The 21,846-nt window shown below is 32.4% G+C and overlaps 1 protein-coding gene across 2 annotated transcripts in view; it reads right to left on the bottom strand.

Annotated features, from left to right (window-relative positions):
* Positions 1-13,515, bottom strand: part of LOC129288891 (uncharacterized) — a 30,734-nt gene extending 17,219 nt beyond the window's left edge. The window contains exons 1-8 of one of the 2 annotated variants that reach the window (XM_054925702.1): positions 13,172-13,515; positions 12,252-12,350; positions 10,959-11,110; positions 10,690-10,762; positions 10,487-10,609; positions 10,074-10,182; positions 445-524; positions 212-293 (exon numbers count right to left, since the gene is read on the bottom strand). In XM_054925702.1, coding sequence (XP_054781677.1) covers positions 212-293; positions 445-524; positions 10,074-10,182; positions 10,487-10,609; positions 10,690-10,762; positions 10,959-11,110; positions 12,252-12,350; positions 13,172-13,297 — 844 coding nt within the window. In that variant the 5' untranslated portion in view covers positions 13,298-13,515. The remainder of the gene's footprint in view (positions 1-211; positions 294-444; positions 525-10,073; positions 10,183-10,486; positions 10,610-10,689; positions 10,763-10,958; positions 11,111-12,251; positions 12,351-13,171) is intronic. The other variant, XM_054925707.1, reaches the window with a different exon arrangement.
* Positions 13,516-21,846: the final 8,331 nt, after the last annotated feature.

The following is a 21,846-nucleotide window of genomic DNA, read 5'->3' as shown; positions in this document are numbered from 1 at the left end:
TTAGAATGAAACAAAGACCTAGATCCAACAGCTAAAACTATGAATGATACTGTCACCTAAATATATATGTTCATGATTGTGTGTGCATGTAAACATTGAACTGTGCATGGCAAATAAGACAAACCATAAAATAAACAAATCTTTCATGCCAAAAAATTACAATGGTCAAGGTGAATATTTGCTAACAAAAATAATATTAAGGAGCACCTACCACTGTTTTCTATAAGCTTTGATGTATTTAATCTACGAGATGGCATGGAACTCAATAGGCGCTGGTAATCTGGAAGCAGAGACTGTGAGACAAAGAAATAGAAATAAAGATAAAAAATTAATAACACAAGAATGAAGTATCAAAGAAACTTAAATAGTAAAGCGGCCTTCAATTTCCATATTAAGTAACAGATACATTGAAACAACAATAGCTTTACTGCTAAGAAGGCAAACCTTGGGAATGGAGGCAGTGTTGCGTAACTCCTCTGTTTTACCCAAACTGACACCCGAGAATAGCTCATAGATAAGACAACCTATAAAAACAGAACCCTTAAATCATTCAAAGAACCCTACTCAGAAAGGCAACAGAGGAAAAAGGAAACAACAGATGAACAAATTAAATGAAGCTGCAACATGTAAACAAGTTCACATAATTTAGGCTATCAAACAAACCCTAGCTCAGCGTCCCACCCTCCCCCACCCAAAAAAAAAAGGACCATTAAAACTTCACTTGACACTCAACCAGTGATTATGAAATTAAGCAACGTCATGAATTTGAATCTTGAGGATAGGAAAAAAAAAAATGTTGGGAGAGCTAACCATTTGGTCTTAAAAAGCAAGCAATCGTCTCAAGGTCATCTATAAAAGCTAAATATTTAAGTTTGGAAATGGCTTTGACAACCAATCCTAGCCCACACAAAGTATGTTGAGTTGGATATTCACTTTGCACAAGAGGAAATTCAACAAAATAGCTTGCAGTTACTCATGTATCTTCTAAAGATCAGTTGGCAGATGTGCTAACTAAACTTGTTCCCTATGATCAACATTCTTATCTTCAGTTCATGCTTATTGTTTTCCCTCACACACCAATTTTGAGGGGGCATGTTAGGGTAGATTAGTCAGTTAGGCCATTACATAGTTATTCTTAGTTAGTACATCAGAAACAGAATACATCTTGTAACTGTCTTCTATAAATACCCTCTGGCATATACACCAAAGGACATATCAATGCAATCAATGTTACTTTTTCCATCAGCCATATTATAAATAAGGCTAGGAAAGATGTTGAAGAGAGGGTCCAGGCCCATCATAGCTGGCCCATTATTATGTATTCTAGCTAGTTAAACCCTAGTCTCTAGGTTAGCCATCTTTCCCTAGTATTAAGGGATATTTTACAGATATTATTATCTTAGTTATTATTATGTTATATCTAGGTTGTAATCCGGAGGACATGGTGGCTTGATTCTTGTCTACCTTCCTCTATTTATTCTTGTACGCCCTCTATTCCTTAATCAATCAATAAGAGAAATTACAATTTCCTCATGTTATCAGAACTACAGCTCAAATGGTTCGAAATTCCATAAAATTTAGAGGCATGGTGGATGGCAGAGATAGATTGCACAATGAAGCTAGAAAAAGTGGCATGCATTAGAAGGCAGATTCTGCCCTAACCAGTCTCACAAGAACGGCCTTCCTTCTGCAATCGTGGAGCACAAAATGAATGGTGACAACTATTTGCATTGGTCGTAGAGCATTGTCTTGTTCGTGAGAGGAAAAGGAAAAGAGAAATGCCTAATAGGTGAAGCAATACAACCTGCTGCAGATGATCCCAAGTATGACACATGTTACACAGAAAATTCCATGGTCATGCCTTGGCTTGTTAGTTCCATGAACCTTGACATCAGTGAGTAGTATCTTCTTGCAAAAACAGCGAAGGAAATCTGGGATTCAGCCAGAGATGCCTATTCTGCCATTGAAAACACAACAGCCCTATTTCAACTAAAAAGGATGATTAAAGATCTAAAGCAAGACGATTTAAAGGTAGCAGCCTACTACTCAACATTACAAAAAATCTGGCAGCAAATTGACTTATATGATACACAAGAATGGGCCTGTGAAACTGATCAAAATCTCCATAAGAAGCTGGTAGACAAAGAAAGGACAAAACGGCAATTTAAAGGCAGTAGCCTACTACTCGACATTAACAAAAATTTGCAGTAAATTGACTTATACGATACACGAAAATGGGCAGCGGAACTGATCAAAATCCCTATAAGAAGCTAGTAGACAGAGAAAGGACATATGAATTTCTACTTAGGTTACACTCAAAGTTTGAAGATGTTCGAGGCTGAATAATAGGAACCAGACCTTTTCCCACTCTCCGTGAAGCCTTTAACATTGTCAAGTTTAAGGAAAGCGAAAAATTATTAGCTCAGGGAATCACAATAAACCCTGAATCATTTGCTCTTGTGGTGAGAAGCTCCATCTGACACTAGAGGTAAAAACTAGGGAAAAGGATGGTGTGACCACTGTAAAAGAAGAGGACATACTCAAGAGAACTGCAAGAAAATAAATGGAAAGCCATCCAACAAACACAAAACTAAGCAAAGGTTAGAGCCTCAAGACAATGAAGAACCACATGACTCTCTAGTGCTAGGAATTTAAGAGCAGCAAAAATTGAAACTTGAAAAAGTTGTTGGACAAACATAATCACAACAATCCCATGCCAAAACGCACTATAACTATGGTAATCTTGCTCAAACAGGTAAATATGTCAAGCCCTTAAGGTTATGAGTATTGGAGGAAAAAAAAACTCATGGATTGTGGATTCAAGTGCCACTAACCATATGACAAATAATTCGGCCTTGTTCAATGAGATAAAACCTCATAGTGGGATAAACATAAAGGTGGAAAATGGTATTTATACTAGAGTTATTGGCATTGGCATTGTACATGTTACATATGAGATTGTTTTAGTTGATGTATTATATGCCCTAGGTTTAAAATGTAACTTGTTTGTGATCAAGATTGCCAAAACAAGGAAATGTAGCATTAACATGTTTGCTACTTATTGTGTTTTTCAAAAATTAGACTCAAGGAGGACGATTGGCAATGCTAAGGAATTCAAGGGTCTATGTTATTTGGATTGCAACTACAAGTTAGGAACCAAGACAGTGTTTACTACAAGTATTTCTAATGATGAGTGGATGTTGCTGCATTATAGATTAAGTCACCCTAGTTTCAATTACATGTTGAAAATGTTTCTCAACATGAATAAAAGGAATGTTTCTTTGCATTGTGATGCATGTCACTTAGCCAAGCACACTAGAAATTCTTATCCTCCTTTACCATATAAATCCTTTAATGTAGCCGTGAGATACACACCAACCTATAAGAAGAGATCAAGGGGACATATGGGTGTAGAAAAGAAATACCTAGCAGGTCAGAAATATGCACAGACTTATAAGAGGAGATCAAAGGGACATGAGGGTGTAGAAAAGAAATACCCAACGGGTTAGAACTAATATCCTAGGGTTCCAGGAATTAAAGATTAAGTCATGATGTATGGTAAGGTGCTTAGATTCAGAAAAGATACCGAGGGCACTTTTTGCTTGCTTTATTTTGCTGCTGTTGTTTTGGTTAGGACTCAAGGATGTTTTTGTGAGTTAGATATAAGTGAGGAGAGTGCTGGTCTCTCGAATACCAATGAGGGACCTTGTTCTTGTTTTGTGTTATTTCCTTTTGCTTGTAATTTTTCAATTATAGGGAATAGAGTTTTGGCCAGAATCAGTAAGTTTCTCTTTTGTAACACTGATTCGGTTCATATGCATTAATATCAAAAGCCTTAGAATTTTCCTCATTTATCTCTCTTTTGCATTAAAAGCTCTATTGAAATATTTATTATAGAGCAGAGCTCTATCATCCTCTCATCCTCTCATCCTTTCAACCTAATCCATAGTGATATATAGTGACCATCAAAAATCCCAACTCTATCTAAAACCCATTGGTTTGTAACCTTTATTGATGATCACACTTGGTTGACATGGGTGTTTTTTATGAAAAATAAATCTAATCTATTTGAAATTTTTAAAACTTACCATCAAATAGTAAAAAATCAATTCCAAACATCCAAAAAGATTCTTAGGAGTGATAATGGGAGAGAGTACCTCAATTGTACATTTACCCAATATTTAAATGAAAATGGAATTCTTCATCAAACAAGTTGTTTCAATACCCTTCAACAAAATGGGATAGCAAGAAGAAAGAATAGGCAACTTCTTGAAATAGCTAGAGTTCTTTTGTTAAACCATAATGTTCCTAAACTTTTTCAGGTAGAAGCTGTTTTAACTGCTGCCTATCTCACCAATAGATAGCCATAAAAAATTTTAAACTTCCAGAATCTATTGCAAGTGCTATCTCAATTTTATCCTAAACATCAACTTGTTCCTTTATATCTCAAAGTGTTTGGGTGTGTAGCTTATGTACACAATTACCATGGCAGTAAACTTGATCCTAAATCTTCCAAATGCATTTTTCTTAGCTACTCACCAAATCAAAAAGGGCATAGGTTCTACTCTCCTTGTTTAAAGAAAATGTTTGTGTCTATGGATGTTACTTCTGCTGAAAATATCACCTTTTACCCTAAATCTTCAATCTAGGGGGAGAATTATAGGGAATTGAATGTTTTAGATGATGATACAGATCAGAATGTTATTGAAAATCTTGAAAATACAACACTCATGTCACTTGGGTCCTCTGTTTATCCATCTATACTAGAACCAGCAACTGTGACAGCAGCCTTGCAAGACACTGTGGCTGCACAAGAACCAGAAACCCACTTTCAAAACATCCCAGATGTTGCACCCCTGAATAATGATCATAGTGAGGATGATTTAGCAGGTACAAATGATATTAATCCACCTGTCGAGGGGGAGCTAAGCAACTCACACAAGCAACAGCAAGTGGAAAGAGAAGAGACCCTTGAAATTCCAAGGTAAAGCCATGAAACCGAACCTAATCCTATTCTTAATGACTTGAGTTGGCCTATTGCCATTCGAAAAGGGGTATGTACTTGCACAAAGCATCCCATAAGTAATTTTGTCTCATATAGTATTCTTTCTTCTAATTGTAAAGGCTTTCTTGCAAGTATTTCTGATGGGAAAATTCCAACTTCATATGAGGAAGCTATATTGGATCCCAAGTGGAAGGAAACAATAAATGATGAGCTTAGAGCACTTGAGAAAAACCAGACCTGAAAGTTCACTAAACCACCCCATAGAAAGTCCATAGTTGGCTGCAGGTGGATTTTCACAAAGAAATACAATCCCAACAAGATTATAAATAAATACAAGGCAAGGTTGGGGGCTAGAGTCTTCACTCAAACCTATAGGATAGGCTACAAAGAGACATTTGCCTCAGTTGCAAAATTCAATGCTATCAAGGTACTACTTTCTATTGCTACAAATCTAGATTGGCCATTGCATCAGTTAGATGTAAAAAATGCATTTCTTAATGAGGACTAAGAGGAAGAAGTGTAAACGGATGTTCCTCACAAGGTAAAAGGATTTGGATAAGCGAATGTTGTGTGCAGACTCTACAAGTCTCTTTACAGGCTTAAACAATTCCCAAGAGCTTGGTTTAACATGTTTACTCAATTTTTGATAAAAAAGGATTTGTAAAAGGCATGCTGATCATAAATATCTGTGAAACATGCTGGAAATAAAGTAACAGTGTTAATTGTATATGTAGATGATATCATTTTGACAAGAAACAACTGTGAGGATATTCAATGACTGAAGAGATCGCTAGCAGATAAATTTGAGGTGAAAGACCTAAGAAAAATGAGATACTTTCTTGGATTAGAAGTGGCAAGATCTAAAAAAGGTATTCTCATATCACAAAGAAAATACATTCTCGATTTATTGAAAGAAACAGGAATGTGGTGCAAAACCAGATGATACTCCCATGGTAGAAGGCTTGAAGCTAGAAATCAAGGAGGATGGTGTTTCAGTAAACAAAAAAAGATAAAAAAGGCCAGTGAGCAAGTTAATAAATCTTGGTCACACACAACCAGATATAAGCTATGCTGTTAGGGCAGTCAGTTAGTTCTCAAGTAGTCCACGAGAAGAACGTATGGAAGTAGTTTACTGAATCCTAGGATATCTAAAAAGTTAAAATGAATCTAGGGAAGGGAACATTCTTATGTAGTAACTAAATCATATGGAGAAGCAAAAAACCAACTTGTGTTTCTTGAAGTAGTGCAGAAACTGAAGCTAGGACATTAGCAAATGGAGCATGTGAAGAAATATGGCCAATGAAGGTGCTTAAAAAACTGAAAGTTGGTCATCACTTACCAGCCCAATTGTGGTGCAATAGCAAGTCAACAATGCAAATAATGAGCAACCTCGTCCATCATGACAAAACAAAACATGTGGAAATAGACAGACACTTTATAAAGGAAAAAATTGAAGAAGGCATCAATGACATTGAGCATATCAACTCTAAAGCTCAAGTTGTTGATGTTCTTACAAAACCTCTTGGAAGAATTGGATTTGATGAATTAACTTGCAAGCTGGGAATGCTCAATATTGAGGGAGAGTGTAACATCCTAAATTTTAATTAGAAGTATTAAACAAAAAAGGAATTAACTAGGAGTACTGTGGAGTAAGATTTGAGGGGTTTATGAGTGAATTTGAGAGAGACGTAAGGCTTCTATCCATAATTGTCTGCGATTGTAACCTAATGGATGATCATCGCGAGCATATGAACATTTATGGGAGTAGAGTATACCCTCTATTCACAGCCGCCCACAGTTGTGTCCTTCACAAGAGATGACCAGTCATGTTGAGCATCCCTAGAAGTAGCGTGTGCTCACAGATCACAATCATTAGCGGTTGTATCCTTCACTAGAGATAACCCGTAGCATTTGAGGATAATGAAGACAAAATGGGGTAAGTGACTTCGACCGCAGGCGGATGTGTTTTATAAGGTACACAACCATCCATAGTTGAAATCGCAAAATTGCACTTTAAATAGTTGAAAAACACCAAAAAAAAATCAAAGAGAATGAAGAGATAAAGAGGGAGCGATGAAGAACATCATTTTGCTCTACTAGGGAACGCGTGATTTGAAGGTTAAGGGGTATTTAGGAGCTATCAAATATTTAGGATAAGTTTCCTAAGCTCTTCTCTTCCTTCCTCTTCTTCTATTAGGAGTTTTTGAGTTAGGGCTTGTTATAGGAGAATAATTTTCGGACTTATAGGGTTATGGGTCCAAACCCATTGACTTAAATTGAATTAATAAGAGTTGTTTGAACTATATAAACCTAGTATTAGTGGTTTTGTATGTCCATGAGAGTGGACTCTTATAAATGAACGAATTTATGCCCTAAAGAATGGTGGTAGTTGAGATGGTTGGGTGCCATTAATGGTGGTTTAAGAGTTAATAAAGTTAGCTGGGGCTAACGGAAGTTAATAAGCCTAAGAGTAGTAATTAATCTCAAGAATTAGGAGTTTTGAGTGTTTAAAATGTTGACTATGAGAGTTGAAAGTAGGATTATGATGATATTAATGGTGACTGGTATGATTGATTGTAGGTTATTCATCTTGTGCATCGTTTAGGTTGAGATTAACCTTGGAAGCGAATTGTGTTTGAAGGATAAACCTTTGACCTCTCAAAAGTTTGAGATAATCAAAAGAAATCTAATTTACTCGTTTGCTTGTTAGTTGATTGTAGAGTTTTATAAATATATTTTTAGATATGTGAAATCAAGTTTATAACTACGAAACTATGGCATATGTTTTTTAAAAGAATGAATGCAATCAAGGAATTGAAATTGTTGATTGATGTGATTTTGAGAAAAATGTGATTTAATAGTGTTGTACGGTAAAAAGCTTTGATTATTAGAATAATTTATAACTATAAAAAGTTTGTATGTGAGTTGAGATTGTTTTCTTGAATTGGAAGTTGATGAAGATTATGATTGCGAGAGAGGACATGATGAAATTAAAGTTCGTGGAATGTAAATGCTTCGTATATGATGTGATGTCAATTTCATGTCATTTGAAATAATGAGTGTCAAATTATGTTGTGAAATATGCTAATTTGAGTGTGAACATATGGCAGGAAATAGTGGCACGGTTTAAGTATGTAAGCATGTATATTGCATGATCATGATTGACGAGAGTTCACCTAAGGAGAGAATTAGATATAAATCTACATGGTATGGCTGTCTTTCAGTAATTAAAGGCTAACCTTTATCCCATTATTTGTCAAGGGACTTGAACCTATCTTGTCTCTACTTGTTCTTTAAGGAGACTAGCTTAGGAATAACAACACCCCAAGAATTTGACAATAAGGAAAATCATAATCTAAGAGTGAGTGTACCAACCTTTGACCAAGTTATTCCTTACAATTGGTGAGCTTGAGTAGTTCATTAACATAGACGAAGTCTTATTTGATTCAATAGCTCACGGTTTCAAACGCAGGTATTAGGAGGTTACAAAGGAGGTATTGATCATACATATAATTGCTTTTTGTCACATGGTTGCTAAATTTATGACAATGATAGCTTGTGATAGCTTATGCTACAATTGGATATGATTATGATGTAATACATGTTAAGTGCACTCTTTGCATATTTTATAATCAATTGATTCGTATTTGCATAGATTAGATGTACCTTGATTATTGAGTGATTGTACTCATCCCCTTCCTCAACATTTTTCAAGCACTAACTCGAGGTAAGATAAAGGGAAAGTATCAGAGGCATAGGAACTTTGTTTCCTACTAAAGGCCTCTTTTATTGTGCTTTTATATATGTATAATTTTTAATGATGTTGCTCACTAAGAGTTTATTTTGATTATACTTGTATTGGCACACATTATTGGATTAGTTATATTTTGGGCCCTAAAGTCATTGTTGTGTGATTAAGTTATTTCATCAAGGCTGAAATACTAGTGCAAGTATAAATATGATTGTATTGATGCAAAGGAATTATTATTTTGATACATGCAACGCTGAGAACCTCCTCCGCTATTTTTGAGATTAAAGGGTTGCGGGTTGATTTTTAGTCACATGTGGGATATGATTACTATAATGTATTGCACAAGTTGTCTTGAGTCCATTGGATATAGTCTGGGTGTTAGATTGAACTTTTGGCACATTGGTTGAGTCTGGGACACCCTTATAATTGTTAAGTGCAAAAATGTAATTTAAATGCATTTGGGTGTTCAACTTGTTGATGTAAAATAATTTGTGGTTAAAACCTGTGCCATTAACTAGTTTGTGAGAAGAGCTTTCTATGAACATCTAGATTACCTTAATTGGATGGTAGACGAAAAATTGAGGCATGCTGAAAGTTGGCCCTCAAATCTGTCATTGGTCAGCATTATGCCATCTGATTTTAAGCAATGCACCGTGGTGCATGGCACAATGAGGAGTTCCCAGCAACAAACTGTCTTTAGGCCACAGCGGATGACTCAAACTATTGGTTTTTGATGCTTTCAACCTCTTTTTAGTTATTTAAAGTACCATATGGTATCCCATGTTTACATACATAATTATACTTTGGTTTAGATTAGTTTTAACTTTCAAAACTTGGGATCCAATCATGGTTCCTTCGATGGTCTTAAAAGATGAAATGACTTCTTGGTTTTAGTTAAGGTACCCGGTAATAAGGGTGTTATTAGAGGGAGTGCTGAAGCGAGGGTCCAGGCCCACCATAGTTGGCCTATTATGTATTCTAGCTAGTTAAACCCTAATCTCTAGGTTAGCCATTTTTCCCTAGCATTAAGGAATATTTTACAATTGTTATTATCTTTGTTATTATTCTTTTATATCTAGGATTGTAATTTGGAGGATATAGTGACTTGATTCTTGTCTACCTTCCTCTATTTATTCTTGTACACCCTCTGTTCCTTGATCAATCAATAAGAGAACTTACAATCAACAGTAAGAATAATGCAAGAGTTAAAGAGCGTCAGCTTATTTCAATCCATGTATCCACCAAATTGCTATCACAATGAATTCTCAACCAAAAAGAAAAGGGATTAGATGAACAAACAAAACGATGGGAACTTACCCATGCCCCAAGAATCAATGGCCCATGGAGGAGACTTTCTGATTGCAGCCCAGTCAGACTTTGCCAACTCCATTGGTTTGTATTGTGATCCAACAAGCCATGCATACTGCTGAGTGAAAAATATGTAAACATGAGAGGAATGTAGCACCATTCCATATCCTTTACTTGAAAACACACACACACACAAACACCTTTGGCTGCACTAAATATTGGCAATAGCACATAGTGGCAGCCTACTTTGTCATAGATGCCCAAATGACAACAAAACTAGACAATTGAAGCATCACACAGCTGAAACTTGAGTTTCTAATATTTCAAGTTAAGGAACAATAACAACGAAAAATTCCGGTACAAATTACAATGCCAAATAGAACATGGAAAAAAAAAACATTACAACCAGGCATTTGTGTTACCAGCATTTGCCCAGCAGAAGCTTCATTGCTTCCATCAAATTCTGAAAGAACATCAAAAGCATGGAGTTTCCAGTCCAAAGTTTGTGTGACCACAACACTAGCCAAGCAAACATTACCATGAACCTGCAACACCAAAGCTTGTCAAGAAAAATAAACTGATTCCCCAGAAGAGCCAAAGTCTTATTTGACCCATGAATACTCACAAGTTTGCAATCATTATTTAAGAAGCTCACAGCCTTGGCTATTTGGTGCAGCCCCCAAGCATAATATTCGTCCCTGCAACATTGATAAAAATGAAGTGAATATTAACAAATTCATAAATCAAGTTTTACTTGGTGTCAAACTCAGTGAGTGTGATCTATAATTTGCATATAATAAGTCTTACAAGGAATAAAAACATAATATACTGTAAATTACAAGAACCAAAGAAGGTTCCCACCAAAATACATCAAGTAGAAAACTCTATTCATACCTTTGTGTACCTTCTAGTCCTAACTCCTTAATCTTTTCTGAAAGTGGCATGACAGGCTCTGTAACAATATAGATTGTAACCTTGGAAGAAGCACCATCAGAAGTTTCAGTCTCAGTACTATGAAGAAATGACAAAATATTTGGATGCCTGACCTGAAAATGATAACCAGTTAAAACATCAACCAGGAAATTTGAAATTCAAACCTATATATAGTCCACAAATTAAAAGTGAATAAAGCACAAAATATCAGATGTTGTATTCTTCATGAATAATAAGAATGTCTATCATCAATGAAACATGCCGACAGGGATTGTATTTTTGACAGATGAAGGTCAATTCCTACCACGCAACTGGCATCCAGCTACAATTTGACTCACGCCAAAATGATAGAAGATGCTCACTATCAGAAGGATTTCAAACGCATTTTTTAACCTTGGGCATAATGTTTAGGGCTCATGTTATACACTAATGAAATGAGAAAATATTTCATGTCCCTACTTTAAAAAAGATAATAAAAAGGAACAGATACTTTTGAAAACAGATTCAATAAAAAAAAAAAAGGAAAAGGAATCCATTTCCTTCCTGATACCAAACAACTCTCTCAAGGACATCCAAACAACAAGGAAAGAGAAATTGAGAGAAAACGATAAAAGAAAAAATTTACAAATTTATCAACCACGAAGCAGGAAAACAGTTGCTGCATAAACAGCAAGCACTGAGAAGAACAAATCGTAAATTTTTACAACATTTAAGCATGAATAGCAACAGGAAATTTAGTTGGATTTATTTTATGCTGTTAGTAATTCTTTTGCTTGAGTTCATGTTTTCTTTTGCTTTATATTTAAGTCATTGTGACTGGGGCTCTCTATAAATAGCCCTAGATTATTTTCATTGTAAGACATTGGGTGAATTTCTACTCAGACTTGATATTTGCCTTCAACTCCCCCCCTTCTCTTCTCCCTTTACCTATCTCTTTCCCCATCCTCCTTCAAACCCCCCCTTTTCATGTTCTACATCATTAGTCTGTAGCGACAACAACCAAACAGGTCCAAACATAGGAGTTATGTCAGCAAAATCACATGTAATTAAGAGAAGTGTTCCCATATGATATACAATATTGAAAAGGAAATAAAACTCTCCAAAGGAGAAACAGTTATTTAAACCATGAATTTCTATATTATCATCAATGTAATAAAAGCAGTATACAACATTAGATTTCAGAAAGGAAGTATTCCTCAATATTTAAACCTATTAGTTAAAATTCAGACACAAACATCATGATTTAATACTTACTGTCCGGAGACGCTTAACACCATTTCGACCAGCTGCTAGATATCCATCTTGAGCATTAACCCCAGATAGAGAAAAGATTGAAACTGGAGATCCATCGTCCTGAAAATTGCATCAACATGCAGACTTATATCAAATCAACTGCGCTAGAAGGAAAATGATGGAAGAAAAACTAAGACCACTCAACACTCCAAAATCCAAGCCGGCAGCTGTTGGTAGTGTAAGTTCACTAATAGAAGTCTCCAGCTAAAGGATAGGGCCAGCTTCACTAGGTGGAACTAGCATCCAGGGGACTACCAAATTATGGCGTACCAGATATATGCATCTTAAAGCAAGCCCCACAAAGTATCTAAACTAGAATATAAATTTGTCCATTCCTCAGCGTTTCAGTATAATAACCTCCTTAATTGTCTTCTTTCTATTAACTTTTCGAAATCAGATAATAAAGACAGGATGAGAAGCAAAGAAATGCCATGTTCCGTTCTTCCAGCAACACTCGTCAGTTGCCACCAAGGCAACGACTCAATTTTCATCAGATCAATGCAAAACCAGCTGCCCATAGCGAGGTATTCCGAAAGAAACTGATACTGAATCCAGTACCATAAAAAAAATGTAGGCCCCTACCAAGCCAAACCGTCAAAATTCCTGCTAGTTGAGTATATTATCATATATACCGTGTTCAAAGACAAGCAACTGGATAAGCCTATAAGCACTACCAACACAAAAATGAAGTAAACAAACAACGTCATCAATTGGGTAGAGAAGTCATGTTGGAGGCACAATATAGGTGAACGATAACAAGCAGATCCATCGTAAGTGTAATCTAACAGTTCGATCAAATTAGAATTCTGGGACATAAAAAGAAGAAAAGGTACCAAATTATATAAATGAGTGGGAGGGGAAGAAGAATATGTGTAAAGTACCTTGGAGGTGCCGCGATAGTGAGTCCAAGATCCCCAAGAAGAAGGGTAAGGTTGGCCGATATTATAAGGGAGATCTTTGAGTCCGCTGCCAGATCCACCCACCACCTCCTTCAAGAATTTAAACATTTTTCTTCCGTGGTTACGCAGAAATCACTGATCGGCAACAAGGATACGGAGAAGATTAAGATAAAATCAACAGTCTGATTGTATATTTCGCGGTCGTGTGGCTTTTCCCACTCTGCATGAGGGCGATGTGTTCATCTGGGCGAAGCAGCCGTTCAGGCTTTTTAATAACCATGAGGCATCAACATATGAGGCAAGGCCAGTAGCCGCAGCGAACAGCGAAGCTTCTCAAAAATTTGCCAACCAAATTGTAAACTAAAATTCCACGGGAAATTATTAATAAATTAATGATGGTCCTTATTTTTATCAGTTTTGAGTTTGGTATTTTTTTCTGGCCCAAAAAATTGGTACAACTTATTTATTTTAATTGAATCCCATGGTTGTCTCACTCTCTTAGTAAGGCTAGTTCTCACTTGATTGCTATAAAATATTAAAATATGAGAATAAAATATATTAAAAAATTAAAATAAAATAAATTATTTCAATTATTTTTTATAATAAATATGACAAAACTCAATATTATATATTATAAATATAATAATTATCATACCTTCTAAAATTATTATTATAAATTATGACTTTCAATCATATAAATTAAATTATCATTTTTTTATAAATACAATTCAATTGTTTCCCTTCACATTTTGATCGTCTTATTTTTATTTTTATATTTTTATTTAATTTTATTATCTTCTTTTTTAAGAATCAAATGAGATGTTAGTTTTATAAAGTTTCAACTGAATCTCTGTCAAGCACCACACTAAAAAAAAAAAAACTTGGCTAGTGTATTAATAACATGGCAAACTTAAATAAGGGGTGGCATCATGAAAGATGAAATGATATGGCTAGATCATCGAGGTAAAATATACCGTGTTATCTACTAATGAATAAAAATATGACATGTTACACTAATTTAATCAAATAAATTTTTCTGCATTATTACTTTTAATAACATCGTTTTTAGAATAAAGTGTATCTTTTAATTTTTTGTATTTTCTCTTTTTATTATATAGAGCAAAATCAATTTATTATACAGATTATAGCATGCTTTTATTTTTAAAAAAATTATAGATGACATGATTTACGGAATTCATGCAATAATTTTTTCATAACGCTGGATACAATCAACGCAAACATGTGGACGCTTAGTCTCCAACCTGTCAAAATTAATGGTGTTGTAAAGGTCTGTAGCTTCAAGATGAATGTATATAATAAATCAAATTATAATTGCCCAATCTAATCAAAAAAAGGGAAAATTGTAAACAGGACCCATACAAGAAGCTCGTGACAACTAAATTCCATGATTTGGTTGTTTTTATCATATAAAACTTCACAAATATCCTTGAATTATCCCTTTAAATGGCATTGGCTGAACATCGACGACAACGTTGACCAATCAACAAATAATTTTTTTAAAAAATATTTTATTGAATTATTTATTTTAATATTTACAGATCAAACACTACACAAAGTCTTCAAGTTGATGGCTATTCCCTCCAAATATTTTTTAATGAGTTGAATATTTAAAAATATAAAGTATTTTTAGTTTTTTAAAGTATAATAATTGTCTTTTTTTAACAGCACCCTTATTGATAATAACTTTATATTTATTATAGAATATTTAATAGGGATTAAATATAAAAAAATAGAGTTAGTTTGAATGTAGGTAACTACTTTATTAAGAGTAAAATTCAATATATTTTTAAGCAGAGGGAGTATATTTTTATACAAACACCTGCTATATAATGTCTTTCCCTACATCAGAGCTTGAGGGATAGGGGCGAAACCAACCTTTAATTTTAAGGGGGGCCAAGTTTTTGAGATTAATAAATAGTATTGATTTAAGTAATTTAAAGTTAACTAAATAATAATACAGTAAATTTTTTTAATATTTGAACCCATATACGCTATGTTTTTCTCTATCAAAATCAAGTGGTTTTTAAGCGGCCATTTTTAATTTACCTTATAACCATCTCATGTTATTGATATTTTTTACTTGTTTTTAAATTTAAAATTCAATGATTATGATTTGATTGAAAAAAATACATTAAGTGTATTAATTCAAGTATCTAATTTTTTATTACAAATATCTAAGTATTTTATAGTAAATTACATAGAATTATATGCCATTGAATATTAAAATCTGACGATGGGATAAAATAAATATTCAAATTTTTATAAAACTTATATATATATATAAGTTCTATATTTTAAAGAAGTACGTTATACGTTACATATATATATATATATATATAGAGAGAGAGAGAGAGAGAGAGAGAGAGAGACGTGGATTAAGAAAGAAAAGGTGTTGGTGTTTTAATTACTTTACGTAATTGGAGCGGGTTTGCACCCCCCTCCAACACTAATGTGGTTCCGGCCTCTGTTGAGGGGTTCAAGAACATCCGGTCTTGTTTCCCTTTTTCGCACCATTACAACTACAAGTGAACCATGCATGGCTTTTTGCTGAATACATATTAAAGTCATACACAACCCTTGCTTCATCATGTCCAACGTATGCATCTATGATATATAGAGAGATATAGACACAATATGTGTTTGATTTTTTTTTTTTTTTTTAAGCAGAGGAGCCTTAAAATGGTTTAGCCTGTAAAGTATATTTTTGTCGCAAATGGGTTCAGTTAAAAAAAAATCTAATTTAAATAATAATTAACTTTTTGAATCTTATATAAAAGAAGTGCTTATATTTAGTATTTGATTGTACTTTAAAAATAATTATCTTTAATAAGAAGATATTTGTAAGAATTCTTTGCTCAAATGATTTAGCTGATTTAATTCACAAGTTTGCCTCTATAACTATAACCATATGTGCGCTTTAAACGTATTACGGGGATGAAATGCAAATAAAATTTACTTTTAAATCCCTTCCTATGCTATCTTCTCCATCATCACCCCGCGCACAACAGTTAACAATGAACAAGTTCCTTCTTCCTCGTGTATAAATCATGTACAGAAATCAACAATGAACAATAATAATCATATTAGTATGGACATCAATTAGCAGGATTTCATCGATCGATTTGCAAGTCCGATCGGACTTGATGAGGTTCTAGTTCATACAGGATGGAAACGGTTTGCGAGTCCAACCGGAATGAAGTTTTGGTTCTGATGTGAACAGATACCATGATTGATATTATTGAGTATTTGTCCTTCTTGCATGAAGCTGAATAGGCGTGGCGTGAGAAAAGACAAGCAAATTACATGTACAGTGGCGAGGTGCACATCAAGATGGGCGATTTTATGCCAATTACGTACAGTGGTATTGATTAATCGAGTACGTACAATGGGCTGTAAGTGTAGCTTTAAGATAGCTACGATGAAATCATCCGAGACGAGCTATATCACAAGAACAAGAGAATTCAAAAAAGCAGCTGGCTTGTCTCTGCCGAAGATTGTCCGCAAGAACTGTACACAACTTGTTTAATTCTAATTTATCTTCCTCCAAAGTCCAAACACATGGAATTCAAAATATAATAAGAAGATACATGACATCATCTTGCGGGTTGTCTCAAGTGCTTAATATGATCTTTCCATGTTCCTTTTTGGAACGCTAGTTAATTTAGTCTCTTAAAGTTTATAATTCGTTGGGTTCACAATTCAGATTATATGTCGGTCCATATAAGGTCCAAGAAACACTAGAGAATGGATTGTATTGGAGATCAAATTTAGTTCGCTGGATTTTAGGAGAGAAAATGAAATTCCAATTCCAATTTGGATATTGTACAGTGGTAGGTCCGCCTGCGTCAAACTCGCACCACTCATTTGAAGAGATTTTCATGTCCAAATGCGTTTAATTAGCTAGATTCAAGAAGTAGACGAAATTATTGGTAGTTTTTTGCATGCATATAATTAAAGGAGCAATTATCACAACTCCAAAAATGAGATTTGGTGGTGTTTAAAATTTCAATTTTACATTTATAAAACACTATAAAATTTAATACTATTTTAAATTTAAAGTGGTGTTTCATTAATTAATAAAATATCATAAGGAACTAACAATAGTAGTGGCATTTCCTTCTCTTTACTTACTTAAAAAAAAAAATGTGATGTTTATTATAGGAAATGTTATCTCTCTATTTGCTTTTTTAAAAATAAAGGGTTATAGGAAGCGTTTCTTGCAAGAATAGCCACTTATCTCATTTTATTTGTTTTAAATTATAAAGAATCACTTTTAAATATATATGTATATAATATATCCTATATATCCATCAATTATATATATATATATATATATTTTATTAAATATACAATTAACTTATACAATAAATTTTGTTCATACATTTAACAAAAATAAATAATCAATTTTATACTATACAAAACTACGATAAATTTAGTAGGGTCATAAAAAATTAAGGATCAAGAAAAAATTAAATTAAATATTAGTTAAGAGATGTAATTAGGTTTATCAGTAATTTTCATAATATAGTTATAAAAAATAATACCTGCAACAAAAATGAATAAACAATAAATTTGAAAAAAAAATATGACTAATGTTTGACAAAGATTAAATATAAAATAAATAAAGCAATTTATACAAATTATAAAGAAAAGATAAGCTATCATCTGGCTATATAAGTTTTGGCTATATTTTAACATTGAACAAATACATATCACAAAAAGTGGACAAATTCTAAATTAAAAACAAGATTCTTTTTCAATGATTAATAGAGATTATCATCATTACCTTCTTAAAAGTCTAACAATGACAAAACCAAGCCATTTATTACTAAAAGCATGAAGATTAAAGACCCTACTATCTATTCACTAGATCTTAATAAAGTTTTATACCCAGAGAATTGTTTCATCAATAGATATATTTATTAGCAAATTAAAAGAACAAACTGTTCAAGATGATCGAAAGAAAAATTATCAACTGAAGAGAAAGAAAAGTAAAATCGTGAAGATCCATATAAATATAATATATATATATATATGTATATGTATATGTATATGTATATGTATATATGGATAGGTAGATAAGAGGCACAACAAATTAAAAAAGGAACCTATTATAGTGTACTTATACAAGCTATTTTAACTAGAGAAGATGATGAGAACAACTTTAAAAATTAGAGAATAGATAACTTGTGAGTTACAAGAGAGAAGAGCAAGCGATTGGATAGAGAAAACGACCAAGATAAGGAGATCAGGGTTTGAAAATTTTAAAAAGAGTTAAAAACTATCTTAGATTTTTAAAAATAATTAAAAAAATCACAACAATGGCATTTCTTCATGGAAGAAACGCCACTTCTATAATTTTTAACAATTATATAAGATAAAAAATATTGAATCAATAACAGGACAGATAGGTGGCGTTTTTTGTCCAAGTCCAAGAAATACCACATCTCTACTTTTTAATTACCAAGTAATAATATATATTAATAATTTATAATAACTAAATAAATTATAATAAAATAAATTTTATCTTATAAAAAATACTTGAATAATCAAAAAAGAAGAGACGTCGTGTTTTCAAGTTTGAAAATGCCACCTCTTTTTATTTATTTATTAAATATTATTATATATATTAATTATAAATATTAAATAACTAAATTATAATAAAATAATTACGCAATATGATAAAATAACATTTTAAATTAATAAGAGCGTATAAAGGTGAAATTTTCAAGCTCAACAAATGTTACTTCTCTTATTTTATTTATTAAATAATATGATGTACCAATTAAAGTTATCAATTAAATAAATTATGATAAAATAATTATTAATATAATAAAGAATATTAAATTAATAACAGGACAGAGAAGTGGCATTTCCAAACCCAAAAAATGCCACCTCTCTACTTTTTAATTATTAAATAATAATATATATTAATAATTAATATTAACTAAATAAATTACAATAAAATAATATTTTATTTTATAAAAAATAATAAATATTGAAAAAAGAATAGAGGTATCATTTTCAAGTTTGGAGATGCCACCTCTCTTCATTTTTTATTAAATATTATTATATATTAATTATAAATACTAAATAACTAAATTATAATAAAATAATTATTTAATATGATAAAATAAAATTTTAAATCAATACAAGAGTATAGAGGTGGCATTTTCAAGCTCAACAAATGCCACCTCTTTAATTTTATTTATTAAATAATATTATGTATTAATTAAATTTATCAATTAAATAGATTATGATAAAATAATTATTTAATATGATAAAAAATATTAAATTAATAATAGGGCAAAGGGGTAGTGTTTTCAAACCCAAAAAATGTTATATCTATGCTTTTTAATTATTAAATAATAATATATATTAATAATTAATATTAACTAAATAAATTATAATAAAATAATATTTTATCTTTAAAAAATTGAATAATAAAAAAAAAAAAAAGGTGACATTTTTAAGTTTGGAAATGCCACCTCTCTTCATTTATTTATTAAACAATTGCTATACTAATTAAAATTATTAATTACATAAATTATAATAAAATAACTATTTAATCTAATAAAATAAAATGTTAAATTATTGACATAATAGAGAGGTAGCACTTTCAATTGAAAACGCCACCTCTCTGCTTTTGATATGAACAAAATATTAATTTAGTAAAAATGAAGAGAAGTGACGTTTTACTACTCTTGAAACGCTATTTCTTATTATTTATTAAAATTGCAAGTAACAAATAAATTAAAAGCGGTTGCATTTGAAATGAGAAACATCACCTTTCTATTTGACTTTAATATTAGTAATATTTTATTTTTTATTGCTATAAAATGTATGCTACTAAATCTCATTTCATAGTAATGTATGCATCTATCTACATCACTATAAAAAAAATGACTTTCAACGGCAATAAAAATAAATAATCTGTAGTAACAATAAAAGTCACCATTGAAAGAGTGACTTTCTGCAATGACAATATATAATCACCGCTGATTGTTAGATTTTCAATGATGACAAGTGTATATCGCTGTTGAAAGTTGACAATTAGCGGTGACATTTTAAAATTGCCGTTGATTGTTAACATATTTTCAAATATGTTATAATTTCTAAAAATCTTATGTTATAATAAATATATTATAAGTTTTAGTGGCAACATATAAGTCATCGTTGAAAGTTAAAAATGAGACTTTCAACAATGACTTTGAATGTCACCGTTGAAAGTTTGATTTTGTGTTATCATCATAATTTTTTATTTATCTAATATTTAATATTTTAAGACATTAATTTTATTGTATTATTGTAATTTTATAATGAATACATAAAATAATATAATGAGTTTTCATTTAATTTATTTTATGGTTCAATTATAACTTTAAAATGATAAAATTATTTTAAGATAAGGTTAAAGTATTATTTAATGCCAATGAGCCAGAGTAAAGAATTAAGCTAAACCATATTATTTTACGTGTATGTTTGAATTAAAAAATTTACAACTCAATTTAAGATTCAATTGAGGTTAACAAATTGAAGTTAGAAGAAAAGTCAACAAATGTAATATGATTTATGTTTGGATATCTTTTTTTTTAAAAGTCAGTTAAATAAATTAAAATTTATTTACTAATATGATGACACGTGGCATGAGATGAGGGCAATACGTGGAGGGTGGCGTGGGGTGCCACGTGGAGGATGACATAATGTCACATGGTGTGAGGTGGGGTGCCACGTGGAGGGTGACATGGTGCCACGTGCATAGGTAACCCAGCATTTCTTTTGTTGCCGTTGATGTGTGGTTTCTACAGCGACAAAATGTTGTCGTCGATTCTAAACTTCTAGCGGCAACTATCTTTTTGTGGTGACAAATTTTTTTTACAAAAACATTTGTTACAGTCAATTTTAAATTTTCAACAACGATCTTTATTGTCACCACAGATAAAATTAACGATAAAAGCTCTTGAGATGATATCGTGGTGATTTTTTATCACTGTTAAAAACTTTCAGCAACTACTTTTCAGCTTTTAGCAAAAGTTACTTTCTTTTTTTTGGTAGTGCATGCACTGTGCACGCGTGATTCTTAGCTATCTACTGAACATAGAATATAATTTCCAATGCAATAATTTAATTTATTCTCCCACATGGTTTAGATCATTTATAAGCCATGCCATTTGTTCCATCCATCTTCATAAAACAGAAGTGATGAAGACTAAAATCACCTAGAACCTACGTTACGCATTAGATATTTCTCTGATTTTTCCCATGACTTCAGGAACTTTAACGTCTCATCAAGAAGACAAACCATCCAGAGCAAGAAAACCATCCAATAACATGAGAATATTTAACGACAGCAAGAATTGAATGGTGCCTGCTGGCTGAAATGTTAATGGCATAACGAGGAGTGCTTCATCTTGACCTCGGGCACGGTAACGCATAAATTAAGTGTAATTAACTTAGCTAGCTGCTTAAGCCTTAAGGCACATATGATAACTAATTACCCTCCAGTCTACGCATTTAGGCTGGTGTGTTATGTCCCCTTTTTTGAATGTCTCGTTGATTCATGATGCCCGAGAAGGCGAGAAGCACAACATGCACCTATAGACACATGCAACTTCAGAAAATAACTTGATTAAATC

Source organism: Prosopis cineraria, unplaced genomic scaffold, assembly GCF_029017545.1.
Source record: "Prosopis cineraria cultivar Desert tree isolate PC_DT_omini unplaced genomic scaffold, ASM2901754v1 PC1, whole genome shotgun sequence".
Lineage (NCBI taxonomy): Eukaryota > Viridiplantae > Streptophyta > Magnoliopsida > Fabales > Fabaceae > Prosopis > Prosopis cineraria.
Note: the sequence above shows the minus strand (reverse complement) of the source record. Positions and strands in the feature narration are given on the sequence as shown.